At 42.4% G+C, this 26,190-nt stretch overlaps 2 protein-coding genes and 1 long non-coding RNA gene across 3 annotated transcripts; 2 read left to right on the top strand and 1 right to left on the bottom strand.

Moving 5' to 3' along the window:
• Positions 1 to 26: 26 nt before the first annotated feature.
• Positions 27 to 1,435, top strand: LOC117599905 (uncharacterized). Its single transcript, XR_004580233.2, has 3 exons — positions 27 to 559; positions 863 to 945; positions 1,079 to 1,435. It is a non-coding gene; the product is annotated as an uncharacterized LOC117599905 (long non-coding RNA).
• An 841-nt stretch (positions 1,436 to 2,276) lies between these two features.
• Positions 2,277 to 16,044, top strand: nuak2 (NUAK family, SNF1-like kinase, 2). The gene is made up of 6 exons (XM_026935556.3): positions 2,277 to 2,653; positions 9,905 to 10,025; positions 10,336 to 10,484; positions 12,237 to 12,302; positions 12,849 to 13,101; positions 13,611 to 16,044. The coding sequence occupies exons 1-6, from the start codon at positions 2,441 to 2,443 to the stop codon at positions 14,651 to 14,653; spliced, it is 1,845 nt and encodes a 614-aa protein (XP_026791357.3). The 5' UTR covers positions 2,277 to 2,440; the 3' UTR covers positions 14,654 to 16,044.
• Positions 16,045 to 16,399: 355 nt separating this feature from the next.
• On the bottom strand, positions 16,400 to 25,407 carry ccnd3 (cyclin D3). The gene is made up of 6 exons (XM_026935655.3): positions 25,105 to 25,407; positions 24,603 to 24,844; positions 22,868 to 23,083; positions 22,429 to 22,588; positions 18,071 to 18,213; positions 16,400 to 17,535 (listed from the first exon to the last, which is right to left on the bottom strand). Exons 2-6 carry the CDS (start codon positions 24,831 to 24,833, stop codon positions 17,356 to 17,358), a joined length of 930 nt encoding a protein of 309 aa, XP_026791456.2. The 5' UTR covers positions 24,834 to 24,844; positions 25,105 to 25,407; the 3' UTR covers positions 16,400 to 17,355.
• Between the last annotated feature and the right edge of the window lie 783 nt (positions 25,408 to 26,190).

Genomic DNA, 26,190 nt, shown 5'->3' with positions numbered 1-26,190 from the left:
CTGGGATATGTAGTCATAACAACGTGGCGTTTTTTTTTTTTCTTTATTATTACTTTCCTTTTCCTTTAGTGTGTTTATGTTCTAAGGGGATCAGGTAGGTTTTAAAGATTTACAGTACAGTCTATTCTGGTAAGAAGCCCCATTGGCTGTCACGGGGTCGTGTTTACAGAAATACACTCGGAAATTTAAAGGGACTTTCTGCATTTACTCAACCGCCAGGGACGCGCGCGCACTTCTTGGGTTTTGTCTCCACCTGGCGGTGATGTGCGGTAACTACAGCCAGCGGTTTAACAGCAGCCTGCAGCACAGTTCAGCGGGAAAACACACACACACACACACACACACACTCTCTCTCTCTCTCTCTCTCTCTCTCTCTCTCTCTCTCTGTAAAGATGGAGTGTGTTAGTGAACATGATTAAACACGAGCTAAACCCGGCATTAAAGTGTTTAGTGATGATGAGCAGTGACACACACAGTCACTGTCCTGTGATGAAGCTTGCACAGATTTACAGCACAACATGCTGAGATTTAATATTTCCTGCAGAAATACAGCGCTCAGGTGATTATTCCTCACATCAGTCACAGTCTCTGTTAATCCTCCCTGCTGAAAAAAACAAACCAGTAGAACCTCCAGTGGTTTTAATGGTTGTAATGGGAGTTGTACTGGTTTTAATGGAAGCTGTAATGGTCCCTGTGGGTCTCTACTGGTCATCTGTTACCTTCTGATGGAGGCAGTTTATGTCTGATGGACACCATTAAGGACCAGTAATGCTAATGGTTTTAATGGTGAGCTGATGGTTTGTAATGGTGTTTGTAGAATTTCTGTAATGGTTTCTATTCTTTTTTTCAATATGTGAAAAAGTCAGAATACCCGGATGAGGCAGTGGCATGTGATTGGTCCAAGCGAATCAGCTCCCGCCTACAGGATGTGTAGTTTAAAGACAAGTACAAAATGTTTGCATTTCTGAAACATATCAAAACCCTTGATATCTAATCATGTATTGATTTAATTATTTTTTATTTACTGATGTATGTATCGATTTAAATCAGTGATTATTAATTTTTTTCTGGATTTCAGTTACAGTATAAAGTGGGCTCAGTGGACTTCCGGCATCAGTGATGACGTAGACACTCACCTCCATAAACTCCTCGTGATTAAAACATTCCTGTTTTTGGGAATATTGTGAATATTTTTCTGTGTGTTTCTCCTGGTATTTTGTTGAAGTTGTGTGTATAGTGTGTGTGTGTGTGTATGTATATAGTGTGTGTGTGTGTGTGTATGGTATGTATATAGTGTGTGTGTGTGTATGGTATGTATATAGTGTGTGTGTGTGTGTGTGTATGGTATGTATATAGTGTGTGTGTGTATGAGTATAGTGTGTGTGTATAGTGTGTGTGTGTGTGTGTGTGTATGGTATGTATATAGTGTGTGTGTGTGTGTGTGTATGAGTATAGTGTGTGTGTGTGTGTATGAGTATAGTGTGTGTGTGTATAGTGTGTGTGTGTGTGTATGGTATGTATATAGTGTGTGTGTATAGTGTGTGTGTGTGTGTGTGTGTATGGTATGTATATAGTGTGTGTGTGTGTGTATGAGTATAGTGTGTGTGTATAGTGTGTGTGTGTGTGTGTGTGTGTATGGTATGTATATAGTGTGTGTGTGTGTGTATGAGTATAGTGTGTGTGTATAGTGTGTGTGTGTGTGTGTGTGTATGGTATGTATATAGTGTGTGTGTGTGTGTATGAGTATAGTGTGTGTGTGTATAGTGTGTGTGTGTGTGTGTGTGTGTGGAAATCCTCTAAGCCCTACAGTCGCCTCTTCCTGTATTTCCGGAATGCAGTTTGGGGATTTTGTGTGATTAAGACCGCAGTAATGTATTTACAGTAAAAGTTTGTTTCACTTCTAGGAAATAAAAGTATCTTTTCAGCTCAGTGTCAGATTCAGTCTGTACATTTGTTGCAGTTGAATTTGATTTTGTTCAATAAAACATACTGAAAATCCTCGATATTTATGAATATAATATATTATCACTCATCTCTGTAATATGATTATTTAAAATATTATACTAGCCTGCACGTGCAGTCTTACATTTAAAAAAAAATGTATCAACGTATTCAAATATAAAATTTGAATCTGTTTCATTTCTTTTAAAGAAGAAAGAAAACCCCTGAGCAGTTTAAACCCCGCCCACACACTAAGCCCCGCCCCATGTTTGCGTGCCGAAGCCCCGCCCATGTGTGGATATGAGCAGCGAGCTGAAGTGTGTTACCTGTATATGAGAGAGAGAGTGTGTGTGTGTGTGTGTGTGAGAGAGTGTGTATGATTGTGTGTATCAGTGCGTGTAAGAGGTTTCAGTCTTTGCTTTTAAACACTCTCTTTGTGCTGTAAATGAGAGGCAGCCCGGGTGAAGTGCGCTTGATGAGCTGACTGGATCAGGTGAGGATGGAGGCGGCGCGGCTTGGACGCGGACTGGACACGGCGGCCGTGTCGGAGGGTCATCATGCCGACCGGAAGTGCCCTTCTCCGGGAAAACGGCACGCGGTCAAGCGGCATCATCACAAACACAACCTGAAGCACAGGTACGACTTCCTGGAGACTCTGGGCAAGGGGACATACGGCAAAGTGAAGAAAGCTGTGGACAGAACCGGGAAACTGGTGAGACTTTCACAACACTTTCACAACTAAACTTCAATCTCTGCTTTTTATTTCTAGAGAAGATTTTTAAAAAAATGCATGCTGTTTGTTGTAATCTAAACACACTCCTCGGTTTGAGCTTCAGTCCGAGGTTTGTAATGGTGTTTACACAGAGTTTAACACACATTTCTCCAGAAAAACATTAATAATATTCTGCAGTAAAGCTGTAGTGTGCAGCTCTGACCTGAGTGACTTCAGCTCAGGAGCAGCTCAGGAGAGGTTCAGGAGCAGTACAGGAGCAGCTCAGGAGAGGTTCAGGAGAGGTTCAGGAGCGGTACAGGAGAGGTTCAGGAGCAGTACAGGAGCGGTACAGGAGCGGCTCAGGAGAGGTTCAGGAGCAGTTCAGGAGAGGTTCAGGAGCGGTACAGGAGAGGTTCAGGAGCGGCTCAGGAGAGGTTCAGGAGCAGTACAGGAGAGGTTCAGGAGCAGCTCAGGAGAGGTTCAGGAGCAGTTCAGGAGAGGTTCTGCACCTTCCATCAGCTTTACACTCTCAGAAATAAAGGCACTTCTCCTTCTCCTCGCTGGAGTGCTGCCATTAAACTACAGGCTTTACACCTTCAGTCTTTATCTTCCTTCACCTGGAAACCTTTTCCACTAATGTACCTTTAAACTTTTACTGTGTCGCTCCACAACACACACCTTCCCAGGTACAAGATACACACTAAAGGTGCAAAACACGTCCTTTTGACGTTACCAGTACAGTTTGGTACTTTTATTTCGGAGAGTGTGGAGTAATAATTTACAGGTGCACTATATTCACACTTCCAGGTAAAAGGTACACACTAAAGGTTCTGCTCCAGTAACAAGCAGTTTTTAGAGTTAATACTTTTTTCTCCCTGAGTGTGTGTATAATTTGAGTTACTTTTCATTCCCATGTCTTTATGTGCGCACACACACACACACACACACACACACACACACACACACACACACACACACACACACACTCTCTCTCTCTCTCTCACACGCACATATGCGCAGCGTCTCATTGTGTTCCTGAGTAAAACATGGCATGAGTCACACTGAAAAGACAAACACACAGAGAACTGGCCCGCTCACATGCTCACTGCTCACAAACAAAACGCACAACAGGTTTTACTGATCTTCATCATCATCATCATCCTCTCAGAGAAAGGGCTTTGAGTGACCTGAGGGAACACAGCTGTAATCCTCACGCAACTCCTCCTCATGACTGAAACACAACCACACACCAGCACCGAGCCCAACCTGCACTACACACAGCGTGTGTGTGTGTGTGTGTGTGTGTGTGTGTGTGTGTGTGTCGCTGGAGAAATACTCTCTGCCCGTTTTAACATGTTTAGCGGTTGTTTAGCAGTGAGTGAGTGAGTTAGGAAAAACTGGACTTGTTGGTCTTGATGTTTCATTTCTTCATTCTAAGCTCAGGCAGTGTGACATCAGTGCGGATTTCTTCAGAAAAATCAACAACAACAACATGGAAAAAAAAGTGCAGCCTGACTCACACTATCACTACACACTATCTCACACTATCACTACACGCTATCTCACACTATCACTACACGCTATCTCACACTACCATTACACGCTATCTCACACTACCACTACACGCTATCTCACACTACCACTACACGCTATCTCACACTACCACTACACACTATCTCACACTACCACTACACGCTATCTCACACTACCACTACACGCTATCTCACACTACCATTACACGCTATCTCACAGTATCACTACACACTATCTCACACTATCACTACACACTATCTCACACTATCACTACACGCTATCTCACACTATCACTACACGCTATCTCACAGTATCACTACACACTATCTCACACTATCACTACACACTATCTCACACTATCACTACACGCTATCTCACACTACCACTACACGCTATCTCACAGTATCACTACACACTATCTCACACTATCACTACACACTATCTCACACTATCACTACACGCTATCTCACACTATCACTACACACTATCTCACACTATCACTACACGCTATCTCACACTATCACTACACACTATCTCACACTATCACTACACGCTATCTCACACTATCACTACACGCTATCTCACAGTATCACTACACACTATCTCACACTATCACTACACACTATCTCACACTATCACTACACGCTATCTCACACTACCACTACACGCTATCTCACAGTATCACTACACACTATCTCACACTATCACTACACGCTATCTCACACTATCACTACACGCTATCTCACACTACCATTACACGCTATCTCACACTACCACTACACGCTATCTCACACTATCACTACACGCTATCTCACACTATCACTACACGCTATCTCACACTATCACTACACGCTATCTCACACTACCACTACACGCTATCTCACACTATCACTACACGCTATCTCACACTATCACTACACGCTATCTCACACTACCACTACACGCTATCTCACACTACCACTACACGCTATCTCACAGTATCACTACACACTATCTCACACTATCACTACACGCTATCTCACACTATCACTACACGCTATCTCACACTACCATTACACGCTATCTCACACTACCACTACACGCTATCTCACACTACCACTACACGCTATCTCACACTATCACTACACGCTATCTCACACTATCACTACACGCTATCTCACACTATCACTACACGCTATCTCACACTACCACTACACGCTATCTCACACTACCACTACACGCTATCTCACACTACCACTACACGCTATCTCACACTATCACTACACGCTATCTCACAGTATCACTACACACTATCTCATAGTATCACTACACACTATCTCATAGTATCACTACACACTATCTCACACTACCACTACACACTATCTCACACTACCACTACACACTATCTCACACTACCACTACACGCTATCTCTACAGTTCAGCGCGACTCGTTTATAACTCCTCTCAACTCTATTCTAAAACCACACTTGTTTTTGTATTACCTTTTATAAACACACACACATACACATATAGCTGTATATGAACACACACACATACACATATATATATATATATATGTATGTGTGTGTTTTTATATAATAGAATATAAAGGTGTAATATAATGTTTCAGTCTCTACAGCATCTATAAGTGTGTGTTAAAGCCAGTGTGCGTTTAATATAAAACATTACAAAAATAATTCCTCACTAATCCACTTTGTGTTGTGGTGTAAAAGACAAAACTCAATACTTTTTAAATGTTTATCATGATTATTATAGCATTATTATGAATTATTATTATTACTACTACTGTAACAACAGTAATAATGATGATGATGATTATTATTATTATTATTATTATTAGACCCAGTCTGTCACAAATTTATTCAAAGCCTCAAGACTTTAGACTGAGTTTTCATCATCATAACAAGTCCAGTCACCTTGACTCACTACTGCTAGACATTTCAAATTCAGCAGGACGACTAACACACACACACACACACACACACACACACACAGCAGTGGTAACAGTTTCCTCCACACAGTGTGTGTTATTGTGTATTACGAGGCTCCTGTGTGTAGTTTTGTTTGTGACCATCACTTCTTCTTCCTAATAATCTTAACTGTCGGTCTTCCTCTCTGTGTGTTTTATTCCTGCTGGAGAAATAAACACAGATGTGTAAGCTTACAGAGAGGAACATATCTGATCAAGTGCCTCAGATGAGCAAAGAAACTTTTACATTTATGGCATTTGGCAGATGCCTTTATCGTGAGCGACGTATAATTATCTCATTAAGTAATATAATATAATATAATACAGCTGAGCAGTTGAGGGTTAAGGGCCTTGCTCACGGGCCCAGCAGTGGCCGCTCGGTGGTGCTGGGATTTGAACTCATGACCTTCCTATCAGAAGTCCAACATCTTAACCACTGAGCTTCTGTAAGAAACTACAGAAAGACTTGTTTTCTTTAGAGTTTGTCTGTTTGTTGTTTTGCACTTTACCACGTTAGATTTATCAGTAATTTCCACCTCGCAGCACAGAGGAATTATTGGCACTGAAGACGTGCGGTAACGCAGCGTGTCCTTATAAACCACATCTGTGCTGTGACTGAGGACATTTTCCTGATAAAGACACGTTATTAATGCACCAGGTAAAGAAGTTATGTGCAAGTTTAACGTTTTAAACGTTCAGAGCTCCACAGAGCCTGTGTGTGTGTGTTTCTCATTCTGACTGGGTGAAACGGTGAAACTGGAGATTTCGGTGTTTATCCCAGTGCAGGATTTACTGAAAGGTTTAAATGATAAACATCTTTTCAGTGCATTTGGGACTCGAAGCATTGATCAGGCTGAACCAGTGTTAGGATATACTCTGTGAGTGTGTGTGTGTGTGTGTGTGTGTGTGTGTGTGTGTGTGTGTGTGTGTGTGTGTGTGGTGTAGATAAGCGTGTCCTTTCTAAAGTTTCTCTTCACCGTCACACTGAAGTGTTCACCTTAATCATGCGTTTTAACTCTTAGGATTACAGCGTTAGCATCAAGTTGAACGTTCATCTTAAATTATTGTCCTCTAGTTAACGCAGATCAGCTTCAGTCGCTCGTCTGAAGAAACGAGGTTAAAATTCCCCGTTAATTCCAGAAAATAGGGGTTTTTCCTGTTTGGTTTTTTTTTTCTGTGAATGAAAGTGTGATAATCTGGTCATCATTCTGTCACGTGTTGCGTAAACAGACAGGAAGTTCAGCAGAGTGTCAATAATCAGGAATCACAATATTCAACACACACTCAATACCCTTATTGTACACACTTTACAGTATTAAACCCAGTTGCCACTCAAAGTGCATTATGGGTAACACAAGGCGCATCATTGTGCAGTGTAGGTTCTAGTGCTTGGGATGGAACCTTAAACATAGCTGATGTTCTCTGAAGCACATGATGGAGCTGTAATAAAGAGGATTAAAATGAGTAACCCAGTATTGTGTTGATAACTGAATACGCAACACATCACGATATGTAACGCATTCTGACGCATTCTGTCATCACTGCACCTGATGCTCTTCTACGGTTCTGTCATGTCGGACCAATCAGAAGGCCGTACGGCGCGTGTCCTCCTCTGAAAAGCCAACATCAGATTTTATTACTAAATTCTATTCTGTTAGAGACGTGATAAATTGTTGTGATTTATAAATTCCACTTCCCTGTTTTTCCTCTCTCGTGTGACGTTGGATCAGAGATAACCTCCAGCTGACTGATATCCACTTTGTGTCTCAGGATGGAGGGAAAAACATGACCAGGAAGTGAAAGTTCAATTCCTCCTATCGCTGTAAAGCTGTAACCTGTAATTTCACTCGCAAGACGTGAGATTATGTTGTGAGTCGATGCTAAGTCTGGCGTGGGAGACTCGGCATTCAGGTTTCACTCGGAGGGGGGAATTCAGAAAGTGATAATGGGGCATTAGTGACTGAACCGTGAGAGGAAAAATGCAAACTCTGATGCGTGTCTGGAAGAAGAAATAAAATCCCAGACAAAATTATTTTGGGCTTTTCCCCATAGATTACGTCCTCTTACCTGCCTATCAGTGTGTATCTGCTTATCACTGTTACATCATCCTGGTCTGTTTTAATCTCACACACACACACACACACACACACACACACACACACTTCTCTCACGGTGCTGAGTCACGGTGGACTACAGAAGGGCGGCGCTCAGAGAGACAGGTAGAGAGTTAGACAGGTAGAGAGTTAGACAGGTAGAGAGTTAGACAGGTAGAGAGTTAGACAGGTAGCGGGGGCAGGGAAGAGAGGACAAAAGGAAAAGAGATGGACAGAAAGGGAGAAAGGTTAAGATAAAAGACAGTGAACAGAGGAGAGGTGGAGAGACAGGCGGAGAGGGAGACAGAGACTCTGTGCTCTTGTTGGAATGTGTTTCATTAAGGACGTGTTGAGACGTGAATGTTTTCCCTGATTTTTTCCACTGAACTGGTCTGTGAGAGAGCCAGCACTCTCATGCCTGCAGTATTTATCCTCCACATACCTGCACAAGGCTTCTCTAAAAATAGCCATGAGACAAACACAAGCGGTTAAAAACAGAATGGTTTAATATCCCGAGGAGGAAATGCCAGGCGTGTGTCCTACATCGTCCCGATGAACGCGGCTAAATTTAACTACCAAACTGCCCTCAGTTATTTCCTGTCAGGAGACGCTGGAGAAATCCACCGAGAGATAAAAACCTGCCGAGACTCGTCTCAAACCACTCCAGATTTCCACATAATCACTCAAACACTCACTTCCTGCAGGTATCTCCTCCTCACTGCTGCAGTTTGAGTAAATTTGGACAGAATGAACCGCGGAGCTGAACAGAAACGAAGCGCTTCAGATAAACATTACAACTGCACGTGTGTAAACTCCATCAGCATGAACACTTCTACACCACAAATAAGCACTAAACACCACTGACTTCATTCAACATCAGAACATTCAACACCACTGACTTCATTCAACACCAGAACATTCAACACCACTGACTTCATTCAACACCAGAACATTCAACACCACTGACTTCATTCAACACCAGAACATTCAACACTACACCGTACCAAACGACACCCAGCCCATAGCTGTAGTCAGTTTTAATTTTGGAAACAAACTGTTTGAACACACACACACACACACACAGAGAGAGTTTAAAGAGGTTTTGTGATTATTCAAGTGTAACACATCAGTACTGGATATGAGCTGGTACTCAGAAGTAGTAGAATGTGATTAGTGTATCCCTGAAGAGGGTCAACTGGATGTTCCTGGTCTTACGTTCTCATCGTGAAACGTGTCTGCGTGTGTGTCTGCGTGTGTGTCTGCGTGTGTGTCTGCGTGTGTGTTTCCGTCTGTGTGTGTGTGTGTGTGTGTGTGTGTGTGTGTGTGTGTCCGTCTGTGTGTGTGTGTGTGTCCGTCTGTGTGGCCTCTGACATCTGTTGCTCGCCCTCTGTCTCTCCTGCCCTGGAGGTCCCTGATGACGCATACAGGCTCATGGAATCTCAAGCATTTGCTCACACACACACACACACACACACACACACACACACCAGTCTAATCTGCAAGTGAAGAATAGCATGTTAGAGGTAAAAAAGTGTGGAAAGGAGAATGCGGTGTGTGTTGTGTTTGCGCTGCAGGTGTAACGTACAATGCGGTGTGTGTTGTGTTTGCGCTGCAGGTGTAACGTACAATGCGGTGTGTGTTGTGTTTGCGCTGCAGGTGGCCATCAAGTCCATCAGGAAAGAAAATATTAAAGATGAACAGGACCTGACGCACATCAGGAGAGAGATCGAGATCATGTCATCCCTCAATCACCCCTACATCATCACCATATACGAGGGTAGGTCTGAAGTCTAATCACACGTCTAATAAACACCACGGGGCAGTTCTCTGGGGGTGGGGGGGTTGAAGTGAGACGTTAAATGGTGTTGAATCGTACAGAGACTATAATGACAGCTGATTAGTTTATGATGTGGTGAAACAGCATCATTACGGTCATGCAGTCTTTTGTTCACTAACGACCCAGTTACACTAAACGAGCACATTGTTCGTCTTTACATAAGTCACCTGCTGTGTACATAATGTGTGTATAATATAAATATTTATCTAAGTACAGATATTAATGTGTGTGTGTGTGTGTGTGTGTGTAGTGTTTGAGAATAAGGATAAGATCGTGATTGTGATGGAGTACGCCAGTAAAGGAGATTTGTTCGACTACATCAGTGAGAGGCAGATCTCTGAGCGAGAGGCGCGACACATCTTCAGACAGATCGTCTCAGCGGTGCACTACTGCCATCGGGTAAACCTCCCGCACGCCACGTCAGCCTCATCCTGACACCACACACAACTTATACACACAACCTTTCCCTCAAGAACATATTTTACATTCTAATCAAAATGTCTGACTTATAATAGTTTTTGTGGCTTTTCCACTGAAACCATGGCAACCAACAGCAAATAAAAAAAAAACTGCTGCCGATTATATAGATTAAACACACACACAAACAACTGAGTATTGTAGGATCTTATAAAGCATTCAGCCCACACCCATACTGGATTGTCTGACTGTTGACCAAAACACACACACACACACACACACACACACACAAAATCTCTGACTTATATAACCACACGGACACTAAATAGGAGCAATGAAGCAACAGAAATTAGACAGATACAAATGCCAGGAACATTTTGTTTGTGTGTGTGTGTGTGTGTGTGTGTGTGTGTGTGTGTGTGTGTTAGTTACATAACAGCACGCGATGTGAAGCTCCACACTGTAACAACACTGAAACTTCAACATGTGATTAAATTAAAATCAAATTGTGAAACTGCAGGCCATCTTAAGATTTAATTATTTTAATAAATATGAAGATATTTAGATTTTTCCCTATAAATGTAATGTTTAATACTTACATCCCGTGACATTAACTTAATGATATCAGAAAAACATAATTGGTCAATAAAGTGATTCTGGTTGTTTTATAAAACATTTGTAAATTGAATAAATGGGACAGGATGTAATCAGGAGGAATGTGAGCAATTACGCATCTAAAAAAGGAAATATTTGTGTCTTATCCCAAACAGAAGCAATCTGTGGAACTGGAAATTGCTCTTCTGCATTTTTCTTCCTTTTGTACTATTTTTTTTCTTTTCCTGATGTGCATATTTGCTCCAGGCTTTTTGGTTTTTTGTTTTTCCTTTTTTTCGGTCTGCATTTTCATTCGATCTCTTCTTCCCCCTTGTAATGATCTCTGGTTTCTGGGAATCCGTGAGTCGAAGGTATTCCCTCCTGCCGAGAAACACAACAGGGCGGCATAGCTCACATTCCACACGCTGGGTTTTTTTTATGACCTTATTTAGAGATTGGTAAAACAAGATAAGCAGACTGAACCGGTCAGTGTTCTGCTGAGCAGACAGCAAATCTGCACCGACACACATAAATACGTACATATATACATTAATAACAGTCAGGTTTAGTTATAGAGCAGGTAGAAAACATAGAGAAGCCAAACGCTTCAGACGGGTTTAAACAGAGAAAAAAATAAGACATTAACTACAAGTACATCAAAAGCACAATATACGATCAATTTTATTATTATTATTATTATTAAATCTCTTACCGTGATTATGCATCATGTAAAAAGCTCATGGTATAATTAAAAAAGGACACAGAAATGACTAAAACTACATAAAACGGAAAAAAACAAAGAGCTTAACAAGATAAGAGACGGTATGCATCAGAGAAGAACAAAAAAATTGGTAAAAAGTACAATGTACAATTTAAAAGACCTGACACGTGCACTACACTAAATATTTATACACTACAGCCCAGAAATACTTTATTTTATTTCTACAGAACATTTCTCACACTACGAGTCTTAAAGCACACAATTAAACATTTAAATGAGGCTTTTTATTCAGCTTCAAGGTTTTCTCTTCAAGGTTTTTGAGTTTTTTTTTTTTTGTTTTGTTTTATTTGTAGCTGTAGTCATTTTGTTTTATTAGAAGTTTGATTTGACACTACATATTTTACGCTCCTCTCTTACAGAACGGTATTGTGCACCGCGACCTGAAACTGGAAAACATTCTGCTGGACGCAAACGGAGACGTGAAGGTGAGACGCTCAACACCTGCTCTGTGTGTGTGTGTGTGTGTGTGTGTGTGTGTGAGAGAGAGAGTGAATAAACACATACCAATAAAGCTCACACCCTTTGTGTGTATATGCAGTGAGATGTTCTGCATCTGTGAACACACACACACACACACACACCCTTCAGTACCACCTGCACTGTAGGTTTGAACATTTATCACACCTGTGTTGGAAGATCACTGTTTACCTGTAGTCTGTTTTCACTGGTCAGCATTTTGGCTGTGAATAAACGATGGCCACGTCTCATTTAGGATTCGGTTTCATCAGACGTCAACACTTTTAGTTTTTAGTGTGCATTGCACGTGATGTTTATGTTCACCAGCCTCTCGGCTTCGATCCAAACACAGCATGGCTTTGTGCTCTTTATGCAGAAAAGTGGCGTCAAGTTAGAGAGTTCCATACGCTGCCCGTCAGTTACCATGGGAACGACAATGCGCAAACACAACCCTGACTGAAGTAATTGTGAAATGACGTAAGAAAGTGTCATTAATGACGCGGCTGTATTTTCAGATTGCTGATTTCGGTCTGTCGAGCCTGTACCGGAGAGACGAGTACCTGCAGACGTACTGCGGCAGCCCGCTGTACGCCTCTCCTGAGATCGTTAACGGGCGGCCGTATAAAGGGCCAGAGGTGGACAGCTGGTCCCTGGGCGTCCTCCTGTACGCTCTGGTGCACGAAGCCATGCCGTTCGACGGCCACGACTACAGGACGCTGGTGCGACAAATCAGCACCGGAGACTACCGCAAACCCACCAAGCCATCAGGTACATCAGTCACTTATTCTCTTTCAGTTCCTTTAACCAGGGCGTCCATATTGGACAAACTCCTGTCAGATAAGGAGAAGGAAGCGCACATTACATAGAAAGTTATTTACTCACAGTGTATCTTCCTTCAACAAATCAGTGGAATGGAAAAGCCACCGTTTAGGATTTGTACAAATACTGAAGCAAAATCCAGTAAAACACCAAAAAGCCAAAAGCCAAATTGGACACAACGGAGCAAGACGACTGTCCTTGTGTTTAAAGAGCTGTCCTTTATGCCATATTAGCATTATAATATATTACTATTCCATAATATAGTATTATTAGCGTATTATAGTGAATACAGTATTATTAGCGTATTATATTATAATATAGTATTAGAATGTGTGAGTTCAGTGTTAATGTAACGCTGCTCTGATATAATACTACAAAATTTGTGTTGTAAATTATTTGGTATGGTTTAAATAGCTCTGGTAAAGAATTTACCCCGAGTCTCCTCCCCCTCCGTACAGATGCATGTGGTCTGATCCGCTGGATGCTGATGGTAAACCCTGATCGCAGGGCGACTCTGGAGGAAATTGCAGGCCACTGGTGGCTTAACTGGGGCTACCAGCAGCCTCTTCTGGCTGAGAACGAGAAAACAGGAACAACAACAACAACTTCCACGTCGTCACAAACGAGCAACTCGACCAGAATCACTGATTGGCTTCGAAGAACCTCTCGACCTCTTCTGCACAGCGGCTCTAAAATGCGCTGCCTTCTACGTCCGGGAGGGGGAATCACAGGAGACGCGCCCATCGCTCGTCAGCGTTCGATTCGCAGGTCACGCAAAGAAAACAACGTCTCTCAGAGCATGCAAGAGAACACTGCGCCCAGGCCGTTTAAAGGCATCCTGAAAAAACGTGGCAGCTTGAAGCAGAAGCCGTGTGGTGAACCACAGGTTCCGCCTTTGGAGGAAAAAATGACTAACGCAATAGTGGCGCCACCTGTAGCCCAGCCTCCGCCTCCTCCTCCCCCAGCTCCACCCCCTCGCAAGGGAATCCTGAAGAAGCCAGCAGAGAGGGAGAGGGAATCCGGTTATTACTCCTCATCCACTGAAAGCAGTGATTCCACCCAAACACCACAACCTGAGCTGTGCACTGCGATGCCACCGCGACGTAAAGGAATCCTTAAACGTAACGGAAAATTTTCCTCCGGGGTTTTGCAAGAATTCGGGGAGTTCGGCTCGCTGGACCAGCTAGCGGCATCCCTGCCACCAGGGGGCGTCAGATCTCGTCCCAGCATGGCCATCAGCGAGGACAGCATCCTTTCATCAGAATCCTTTGATCGGTTAGACCTGCCTGATCGCCGTGAACCTGCAATGAAGATGGATCGTCCAGCAGGGGGTGGCGCTATGCGCGGCAGCGTTTCGGCTGACAATCTACTGGACCTGAAGGAAAGCAGGCAGGAATTATGGGATACAGACAAGGTGGGAGAAAGCACGTTCTCCATCACGGACTGTGAAAACGTGACCAAGGTCTACAAGTCTGCCTGTAAGGGCACCCACATCAGCTGAAACTCCCGATACACGCGCAAAACTCATTCCGACCCGAGTCCGAAGTCCGCTTCAGGACGTGTTCCGATTCTTCATGGAAAGGAATTGTTGTGGAGACAGCAGTCCCGACACAGGGAAGGACGACTAGCCAGAGCTGAGGTTCCACGTTCAGACTCTAGGGGGCGCGTTCTCCATCACAGACTGAAAACGTGACCCCAGTGCACAAGATGGCCTTTAACGGTGGCGGACGTAGCGCTAGCTGAAACTAGACATTAAACTTATTTAAGACATGGCTGTCAGACCAGCGCAAGTCCGTTACAGTTTTGCTTGAGACGTACAAAGGACATTTGTAAACGGAGCCAAAATGGGCGTAGAAAAGGGAATAGCATTTGTCAGTAGAGAAAAGCAAAATGTGCCAAGCAGCTCTTCTTAGAGAGGTGATTCTCCTTTTAAAAAGCATTACTTAAATACATTTTTGACTTGATGAGGCTGCAGTCTCTCTATATGTCAAACTGGGACTTTGTTTTGTGAGACTTGAGCTTGAAAATTAACCAAAAGAACCAAAGACGCTGAAAAAAACATTTAAGAGGTAATAATCCGACTTGAGAGATGAGGACCAGAAGAAATCTAAAGGAAACCTTCTGGTTTATCATCTGCAAGCTCAAAAGTCTGCAGCTCAGAGTCCATTAGTGATAAGATGTTTTTTTTGTTTTTTTTTTAATTTAAAAAAATACAACAAAGTTTGTTAGCCTTGTGCAATGATTAACCTTTAAGACAGACGGTTATCAGTCTCACTTTCGGCTGAAACACCAGAGCAGACACGGTTATTTATTGCTTTATGAATTTACTCTTGTGATAAGGATTAGATGATGTAAACTGACTGTGAGAAGTTTGTAAAACCAGTTTTGTAAGTGGTACTCGCTCATCGAGGCCTCTATATGAAAACACTGTTGTCTTTTTTTTTTATTTTTTTGAAAAACCTGCTTTTGTAAAACCAACAATTTGAGATCAAGAAGAAATGAAGGCAGGCGTGGACTTTGTTGCTTCTGTCCAACTTCTGCCGTCTGATGTAGAAACTTTAAATATTTCTTGAAATTTTTTTATAGTAATTTTATTTCCATGGCAATTCAGAATGCAATAGTGGTCTTGTGTTCATACTGTTTCTGTCATTTCATGTGAAAAACTGCAATAAGAATGTTATAATGCAACACCGCTTGTCTGAAACTGGAAAATGGCCGACATGGCACAAACGCAATGTGTATTTTTGGCGCTTATTCTGTACATGCGTTAAACAAACCTGTAACATCGTAGGGTCAGCCTTCAACTGTGTTTGCCAAAGGCCCTGACCTTTTGTAGCGTCTGCTCCGAAACCGATACTGGATCAGTGAGTCAATAAAAACTCACAAACACAACTCAAGTATTTCATTTTCATCTTTCCATTTTATATCTAAGACACTGGTTTTATGATTAGATTTATGGCTCGAATTATAAAGTCTGATTACTGAATGTTCTTGAGAAGCCAAAGATCAAATCCATAATTATGTTTACATCAGAAGCTGTTTCAGATGATGATCTACTTACCTCCATGCACCAATAATCAGTTATACAATACACTGAGACATTCACTCACCTGAGGGCCGCTGGAGATTCTGTTCTAATTCTGCTGATTCTTATTTTTAACAAATTAAATGATTTTTAATCGCACTATCAGGTGTCACCCAGATGAGTCACCCAGTTTCTTCCTCATGTCGTCTCAGGGAGTTTCTCCTCACCACCGTCACCTCTGGCTCGCTCATTAGGGATAAATTTATACATTTAAAACTTATATCCTGAATTTATACATTTCTGTAAAGCTGCTTTGTGACAATGACAAAACAAATGACATTGTTAAAAGCGCTATACAAATAAAACTGATTTAAATTGAATAATATCTTAACATTGTTATGCTGATGTGTAATACATGGCTTTGAGGAAAGAGAGCGATGTAATCACTTTCGTCATGTGAAGTTAAACGAAACAATAATACGAATCCATCACAAAAATGTGGTGTGTAAACACAGGTGTATTATTTAAGCAGTAATAATTTCTAAAACTTCGTTTCACTCTCACAGTGACATTCTGAAAGCAGCGTTGGTCCAGCGTGCAAAGGTCAAATAGGAAAGTCAAACATTGTGCAGAAACATACAGAATGTGAAGGAAATGAGCCGCGCTTGCAGATTAACACACACACAGACAACAAACACTCTAACATTTTAAACAAACACACACGTTACACAGTGTACAGAGGTGCAGTTTAGTGAACTAAAAGCTTTATGAACTCTCAAACTGAAAAGCAGTTTAGTTAATTGTGCTACAGCGTGATAATTTATTTTGAGAAGGAAAACGATAGACAGAGAAAATAATAATCCGATAATTTAGTGGAAGTGCAGCTTGCATGTGAAATTCCAAATGACTGACTAAAGTCCTAATTAATGTTTGAATATTAAAGTGTATTTCAATCTTAAATTATGCATCTTAGATTCAGTTTGTAGTATCAGATAATTAGAAATTCATTCAATATTTACTACAATTAAAAAAAATAAGCTAAAATAATAATTTTAATATTTTAACTTAATTGAAAATATGAACAGGTAACAAACAAAAGCTACAGTTTAGTCAACAGGATTCATTTAAATTCAGACATACTGATGGTGAATTAAAGTAGTAATTCTAATGAGCGCGAGCTAACGAGACGTCTGGGGTGATTCTGTAAAGTTCAGAGGTGACAGTTTGACCTCCTGGATCTTAACAGGTGTGTTGCTGACCTCATGAACAGGTGAACCAGACCTGCACAGGGGTGTGTTTGGGGGCAGAGTGAGCTTCAGAGTCTCCTCCAAGGCGGCGTAACAGTTACAGAGAGACACCTGAGAGGACAGGTAGAAAAAAATTCATATGCGAATTGTCTGCAATGGGAACTTGGACTAATATATAACACTGGGCAATGTAAATATGAGTAAAATAAATAAACGCCATAATGACTGATTGCGAAGTTTGCCACCCGGCGATGGTGTGAAATGACCCTCAAAGCGACCTGCACCTATCAGACATCACAACGCTCCTTTACTGATATTTACAGTCGTTTCTATAGCAACCGCAACAACACTGCTCTTCCCCTGTTGATTAGGCAGCATGTCCGTGTTGACAGACGGCTATCTCGGGCCACTCCACCCTCTGTGTTTGCATATTGTGTGGGAAAACAGACCAGAGCGCAATTCAAACAACACAGGACATGACAAGATGAGAAACAGGGCAGGATCGGACTCCTTATTATCCACGTCGCATCGCGTGTTAATAAAACATACGCACTCTTTTGAGTCTCCGTTAAATAAATACGTTAACGTATATTTTTATTAAAAAGCAGGTAGCAACACACTTCATTCACGTAAATTACAGTCTCACCAGGTCACTGTCTAAGACGTTAGCCATGAGCTGCAGGAGTGTGTCGCAGGACAGCGCGCCGTCCAGCAGATTCAGACGCTGAATTGCAGCAGCCGCACAGCTACAGGCGATAACCGAGGGCCGATACGTTGAAAATGTAAACTCTGCAACACACACACACACACACACACACACACACACACACACACACACACACACACACAGAGAACTGTAGGTTTGCTGCTGTAGTAGTGTGTAAAACAGCAGCAGACACACAGCTGAAGGTGATAATGTAAAGAAGATACACACACAAGCTCTGTGAGTACGATTCACACAGCGGTTGGTACTACTCATCCCCAGGCGACGTGATGAACGGAATAAATGATCAGTACCACGCGGGATGAAAGACACGATTACAGCAGCAACAATCCAACAGCTTGATTTGGTCACACTGGGGAGTGGAAGCTCAGTGGTTAAGATGTTGGACTTCTGACAGGAAGGTCATGAGTTCAAGCTGCCCCTAACCCTCAACTGCTCAGCTGTATAAATGAGATAATTATAAGTCGCTCTGGATAAGAGCATCTGCCAAATGCCGTAAATATAAATTTCAGGATTACCTCAAGGACCCTGGAGCTGTGATTCAGATAACATGTCACACTTTTAGTAGAGTTTTGCTATTCTATTCTAAAGTGGAAGTTATAAGCTTTTTATCTGCATTACCTTTTTAGCGTCAGTGCAAAACTAAACTTATCTTAGTACCAGCCTGTGCATGCAAACATGCTCTAATTATCTTCTGTACACTGTTTCCTATATTTTTATTTTTGTTCTGAAATTACGGTACAAACTGTACAAAGCCTCGAATAAAAAGCAGGAAAACAGCGCACAGTTTGTATACTAAACATGCTTTGGTGTGATTGATTATATTTGGGGCAAAGGGAGATTGTGTTCACTTCGTGTCTGACCAGCGTGTTCCTTTAACACTGCCATCGATTACATCACGTCAGAGGCTGCAGCTGTTACACAACCTCACTCACAGATTGTTGTTTTTTAACTCAAGCTGCTCTGATCAGGATCTACTGCTAAATAAGCCGCAGTAGAACTCAGTAGTGATGTATAGAACTGGTAAGTCTATTTATATGTGTGTGTTTCAGACTATTAATTTAAATTTAATTAATTTAATTAATTAATTTAAAACCGGACAGTTCTATAACTAACCCTGTAGATGATAATATGATAATATTAGATAAACAACTACAACGCTTTAGTCCCCTTGAAGAGACTGAACTAATTTCACTAATTTCATCATCAAAATCATCAACCTGTATGCTAGATCCTTTACCTACTTGTTTCCTCAAACAGATAATTCCTGAAACAATCAAACCTCTTTTAAAGATAATCAATTCTTCCCTTAGCATTGGCTATGTACCTAAATCTTTTAAATTAGCAGTTATCAAGCCCCTGATTAAAAAACCTGACCTCAATCCCTGTCAACTGTCCAACTACAGGCCAATATCAAACCTCCCCTTTATTTCCAAGGTCCTTGAAAAGGTTGTAGCACAGCAGCTATGCTCATACTTACATAGGAATAACATTCATGAAATGTATCAGTCAGGATTTAGGCCTCATCATAGCACAGAGACAGCACTGGTAAAAGTTGTAAATGACTTACTACTGGCCTCTGATCAGGGTTGTGTCTCCTTGCTGGTGCTGCTTGACCTTAGTGCAGCTTTTGATACCATTGATCATGCTATTCTCCTCAATAGACTAGAAAATGTAGTAGGCATTAAGGGAACAGCCCTTTCCTGGCTCAGGTCTTATTTGACTGATCGTTATCAGTTTGTAAACGTAAATGGTGACTTCTCTTCTCATGCTAAGGTAAAGTTTGGTGTTCCGCAAGGCTCTGTTTTAGGCCCACTGCTCTTTTCTTTATATATGCTACCTCTGGGCAAAATTATTCGTAAGCATGGTATTAGCTTCCACTGTTACGCTGATGACACACAGTTGTATGTTTCAGCAAAGCCAGATGACAGACACCAGCTTAATAAAGTTGAGGAATGTGTAAAAGACATTAGAAACTGGATGCTTATTAACTTTCTCTTACTTAATTCTGACAAGACAGAAGTACTTGTACTAGGACCACATGCAGCTAGAAGTAAGCTTTCTGATTACATAATAACTCTGGATGACCTTTCTGTTTCATCATGTGCAGCAGTAAAAGACCTTGGTGTGATTATCGACTCTAGTCTTTCTTTTGAAGCTCATGTAGATAATATAACTAGGATTGCTTTCTTCCATCTCAGAAATATTGCTAAAATAAGAAATATATTGTCGCTACACGATGCAGAAAAATTAGTTCATGCTTTTGTTACCTCTAGGTTGGATTATTGTAATGCCTTTCTGTCTGGATGTTCCAGTAGATGCATAAACAAGCTCCAGTTAGTCCAGAATGCAGCAGCGAGAGTCCTTACTAGAACCAGAAGATATGACCACATCACCCCTATCTTATCCACACTGCATTGGCTCCCAATCAAATTTCGTATTGATTATAAAATACTACTATTGACCTATAAAGCACTAAATGGTCTCGCGCCACAGTACCTGAGCGAACTTTTGGTCTTTTATGATCCGTCACGCCTACTCAGATCAAAAGATGCAGGCTATTTGTTGGTACCTCGAATAATGCGGGCTACAGCTGGGGGTAGAGCTTTCTCATACAAAGCCCCACAGTTATGGAACAGCCTTCCACTTAGTGTTCGGGGCTCAGACACAGTCTCAGTGTTTAAGTCTAGGCTGAAAACATATTTGTTTAGTCAAGCCTTTTGTGAATAGTTTTCTTAGGTACAGGGGCAGGTCTGGAGGGTTTCACAGGCATAGAGTGTTGTGGTGAAATGGGATGTTTGGATGCTGTCGCCCCCCCACTCTCACACGTTCACTCAGGTTTGTCGACGGTGGAGTGGCTGGCTGCCTTATGTCCCAGGACTCCCTCATGTCTGTGTTAGCTTCTGGCTCTCCCTTTCAGTTATGCTGTCATAGCTAGTCTTGCCGGAGTCCCTGCTTGCACTCTGCATGCAAAGTACATCGTGCTTAACCATTAGAGGACAAAAGCTCACCTAACAATCTCTTCCTTTCTCTCCATCTCTCTCTCTCCCTCACTCTCTGTCGAGCTACACATGCTACTTCTGAGATGCCAATGATGCCAGTGATCCTGACCCCTTCTGCTCCTCCTCGCTGCCTGACCCATCCTGATGCCCTACTTCTGGTTGGAGTTCTCATCGGTTGAGTTCGCTCGCTGCTGCTGGGGGTGGCCCCATATGGACTGCCTGAAGAACTGTTTGGATTGCTGGGGATGGTGCCACCTGGGGGCTGTGGAGATGGCTTGGGGATCACATATGGGGAGCTGTACTGTAATGGCTTGGGACTGCGATTGCTGTAGTGGCTTTGGGGCTGCAGTTGCCACGAGCAGCTTCGTACTCAGGACTCCATCAGTGGACAGTGGATAGATTTTAACCAGCCGGACCTCTTGCAAATACTGCGATGAATTTATTGGTTGCACAATTGCACTATTTGTCCATATAGTACACAATAGAAGGGATTTATTTATAATTGCACTATCCGTTGCACCCAGATGAGGATGGGTTCCCTTTTGAGCCTGGTTCCTCTCAAGGTTTCTTCCTCATATCATCTCGGGGAGTTTTTCCTTGCCACCGTCGCCACTGGCTTGCTCATTAGGGATAAATTCACAGTGATAAATTTAAATATTTACAATATATTTTTGTGAATCCATTTATTTCTGTAAAGCTGCTTTGTGACAATGTCCATTGTTAAAAGCGCTATACAAATAAAATTGAATTGAATTGAATTGAATTGTAAGTATAATCTCTGCTAAGAAAAGAACACAATGGACACACACACACACACACACACACCCCTCCACTGTGACCCCACTGACCCTCTGTCTATGCCGCAGGCCTGGGAAGAATACACACACAGGTGTCTCTCAGACAGGTGTGTCCCCGTCCATTCATACACTATCGCTCAGTGCCGGGAAGTGGTGAGCCCAAAAGAATGGCTTGCAATATCCCATAATATGTCCGTGGTTGCCTTGGGCTACCTGAGTTACCTGATGAGGAAGGGCAGGTGGGGGAGAGGGGTTTCACATCACACCTAGCTCAGGCTCTCTCTCTCACACACACACACACACACATACACCAGACTGATACACACAATATTCTGGCTCCTGCACCACAAGATCCACCACACCCAGGTGTGTGTGTGTGTGAGTGAGGAACCCTCACCATGTACCAACACAGTACCTGTAAGAAAATAACTGGCTATGTGAACCTACACCTGTGTGTGTGTGTGTGTGTGTGTGTGTTTACCTGTAGCAGCTAAAGCGATGTATGAATGTGTGTGTCTACGCAGGGCTGAGAGATCATGAGGAATTATGGGAAGGCCCTGCAGTAGCGGCTCCAGGAAGTCGGAGGGCAGCACTGAGGCCAAATCCCAGTCCAGCCTCGACACAACCACTCTCTCCCACTGCTACACACACACACACACACACACACACACACACACACACACACACACACACACGGGTTATCCGAACACACATTTAAGAGTACTATACAGAATCGTGTAGCTCTGGGTGACATAAAACTAAATTACTGTGAAAATTAATAAATTTAATAACAGCTACGTCACTGTGATAGTTGTGGATAAAAAAAAAGCCAATCAGCAAAGACATGTTAAAATGTCCACTTTTCATAAACGGATCAAACTGTGATGGTGTGATGATAATCAGCTGTTTGTTAAAGCTACCAGTAGCTGTGTAACGGAGACGGCGTTGTCGGTGTAGACGCAGAGCTTTGCGGCGCTCAGAGGAACCGTCTCTCTGAGTTTGGAGGCGAGGAACATGCAGACGGTGCCGAGCAGCTGCAGACTGGATGTGTCCACGAGATAGTGAGCCATGTACCTGTCCAGGTACTGAACTGCCAGCGGAAACACCTCCTCCTCGCACCTCTGCTCCTCACACACCTGGAGAACCCAAAACAGGAAGTCTGGTATCAACGGTCACGTTTACATGGACACTTTTTGTTTCGGAATGAAATTAATCAGATTGATTAATCCGATCGCAGTGTTTACAAGAACGCTGAATAAAGTAATCGGGTTGATGTGCGCGTTTACACGACAGAATCGGATTTGATCTTCTGACATGCGCACAGTGCACGATTACACGTTTCCCGCCGTTCCAACACGCAGATACTAGCAGCCGCTCTCTCACCATTGCTTCTTTTTCATTTTAAAAAGCGGACTTAACATTTGCCTATTTCAGCTGCTAATTAGAAGACGCGAGCGTGTGATGTGTTGTGTATTATACTGTGTGTATTTATCAAGCAATTAAAATGCCCCTTCCCGAGCCCAGAACAAACCGTCTGTGGATGAGGGTCCGAAGCAAGGACCGGTGGGAAAACGTCGTCTTGCACCACTTCACAGACGAGGAGTGGAAGGAGAATTGTAGGATGACACGACAGTCATTTATGACACTCTGCTCCATGGTGGAGGGGAACATGGCACCTGGTGAGGCTACGGTCAGAGCCCCAATACCGCTGACAGCCGTGCGTCATACGTCATTACGTGATTTGTACGTCATTGCACATGCGCAGAACTATCTGGTTTCATTTTCAACCCGATGAAGTGTTTACATGTCCTCTCCATCAGATTAGAAAAGGTTTAAACCACCCCTTACGATCCGAATGAAATTTTAATCGGTTTTGGCCAATTCATTCTGATTGACGTGTTTACATGTGACTTTTTAAATCTGATTGTGCTTCTAGTCCAATTACGATCGGATTATTAGTGTCCATGTAAACGCAGCTAATGAGTCAGAGATGTAATCGTGAGCAATTGTTTTTTTTTTTTCCTTCCCCACCCTTCCGAGGAACTCCAACACCCGTCAGATGACCTTTGCATGACATCATGGCACGCTCAGTCACTTTGAGAAACATCCATGTGCCGGATGAATAAACACACTAACAGACACAAAACAGGATGACAAACTACCGAATCAGTATGAATGCTAGCCTTTGTCACCGTGGAGCAGAAATGTCAGCAGCAGTGATGGGAATTCTGACTCTTTTTTAGTGAATCAAGTCGCTTGGCTTAGCTCAGGAAAAAGAGTCGACTCCCATTTCGGTTCCCTTTTTTTTTTTTTTAACCGGATAAAGTATGAGATATTTTAAAGTATGAGAATTCTGATTAACCTAAAATGCAAGACTTTCGGTATGCACAAAAAAAAGTGGGGTCGGTTCACCTGAAAGAGCCGACTCAAAGAATCGAATCCTTCATCTCTAGTCATCAGTGTCACGTGTCTAACAGATTCTCGAAGGATTCGATTCTTTGAGTCGGCTCTTTCAGATGAATCGATCCGGATAGCAGGGTTTCTCTCCTTCTTTTCTCTCTTTTACTGTCACGCCAAGTTGGACTCAAAGTCTTCTTAAGTTTTAAAATGACATTTTTTTAAAAACTTATTATGTTTAATAATAATTAATCCTACCTGCAACATCCAAACAGTTAAAATTCTCCTCATATAAGGCTGCACATCCCTCTGCATGGTGCCGAAATAAGACTCTGAAATGGCGTGGTTTTTCTCTAAACTCGTCAGGTTTCTCCAAACCCGCTTATCTCCGGTCAGAACCGGGTCACAGCCGGCGCGAACCGGCCTGCACTCTGAGGACTCTTCAGTGGCCGACAAGAACTGCTCATTTTCACGACAAATCAACTCCATTCGCCAAATACCTACAAATAACAATGACAAGTTTCAGTCTAAAGAAAAGTCGCTCCGATTCAATTGAGTTCTTTTTAAATGAGCCATACTGAATCAGTAGGCTAACTAGTTAGCAGTTGTGGGTTCTTTAAGCTAAATCTTGAGCTAATAATACTCAAAACAACTCTAACCGCTTACCAAACAACACCCAGCCAGCGCAGGCTAGTTTAACTGCCAACAAACACTTTTTAATGTATGATAAACAGGTTAAATTTAACTGTATGTTCTTTACCGTCTTCTTCCAGGCGGAGGAATTTCAAAATGGCGCCCAGGCTTCCCGCGCGGAAACGCACGAGCGCGCGACTTGCTAGCGGTCTCGCGCCACAGAAAGTTCTGTCACGTTCTACTCCTCACATAATCCAAACAAAATGGTGACCGGAAGTGGATTTTATACACAAATACACATTAATGGACGTAAAGTGAATTAACCAAAATGTGTCAGGTTTATAACTAAAACAAAACCTTTGACCCTTCCTCAGAGGCGGCTCTGGATTATGGGCCCCAGGCTGAATAAAAGCACGGGGCCCTTCGGACAGAGTTCTGTTGTTATTGTATGTTACTCAGAGATAAAATTATACATTGTATGTTTAAAAGTAGTCAAAACACAGTTAACAGAGCATAAAGTGTTTATTTTTTACAGCTTTATGGTGTGATTTACAAACAGGAACTCAAACCTCGGTGAGGAGTATTGCCATTGTTAGTTAATGTTAACTAATATTAATTAACGTAAAGTACTGGTTCGCAGGAGCAAGAGACACAGTACCAGTACTTGCCAAGTGGCGCATCATTCCCGGTATTGCATTTCAGCCCACGTTAAGAACTGCTAGCTCTACTTAAAACATGCTAACCCTAGCTAACTATTATCAGTAATTCATCTTGCAAATAATAATGTGAACTAAAACTGAAATTGGACAACAAGATTTGGGTTTGTTTGTCTTTCATCATCAATTTATCCACTCATTCGTGTCCGACTCTCGGCGGCTTTACAGACGAGCGTTCTCCATGCTATCCTGTCGAGCACTGCTTCTTTCAACTGCTTGATGTTTACTGGTTTCCTCTTTGATGGTGTCGATACAGCATGTTCTTTATTGAGCCCTTCGTCTGGTTCCGCTGACCATTCTTGACATTACTTGACTTCTCTAGCGAGTTTGCACATGAAATGGCCAAAGTAAGTCAGTCGTAGTCCAGTGATTTCATGCAATCCAGCGCTTCTGTTTGTTATCCTGGCCTTCCATGGTGTTCGTAACAATTTCCACCAGCACCACATTGCATCGATTCTCCTTCTGTCTGCATTTCTTAGCCTCCAGCTCTTGCACTG

Source organism: Pangasianodon hypophthalmus, chromosome 20, assembly GCF_027358585.1.
Source record: "Pangasianodon hypophthalmus isolate fPanHyp1 chromosome 20, fPanHyp1.pri, whole genome shotgun sequence".
Classification (NCBI taxonomy): domain Eukaryota; kingdom Metazoa; phylum Chordata; class Actinopteri; order Siluriformes; family Pangasiidae; genus Pangasianodon; species Pangasianodon hypophthalmus.
This window is presented reverse-complemented; position numbering and strand designations above follow the sequence as displayed.

Excerpts from the sequence above, each read along its gene's own strand:
- nuak2 (XM_026935556.3), top strand. The coding sequence starts at position 2,441 with ATGGAGGCGGCGCGGCTTGGACGCGGACTGGACACGGCGGCCGTGTCG. Across the intron at positions 10,026-10,335 it reads CATCATCACCATATACGAGG|TGTTTGAGAATAAGGATAAG; the intron begins GTAGGTCTGAAG and ends GTGTGTGTGTAG. Across the intron at positions 12,303-12,848 it reads ACGCAAACGGAGACGTGAAG|ATTGCTGATTTCGGTCTGTC; the intron begins GTGAGACGCTCA and ends CTGTATTTTCAG.
- ccnd3 (XM_026935655.3), bottom strand. The coding sequence starts at position 24,833 with ATGGAGTTGATTTGTCGTGAAAATGAGCAGTTCTTGTCGGCCACTGAA. Across the intron at positions 18,214-22,428 it reads CATCGCTTTAGCTGCTACAG|AGTTTACATTTTCAACGTAT; the intron begins GTAAACACACAC and ends TGTGTGTTGCAG. Across the intron at positions 17,536-18,070 it reads ACGTCTTAGACAGTGACCTG|GTGTCTCTCTGTAACTGTTA; the intron begins GTGAGACTGTAA and ends CTGTCCTCTCAG.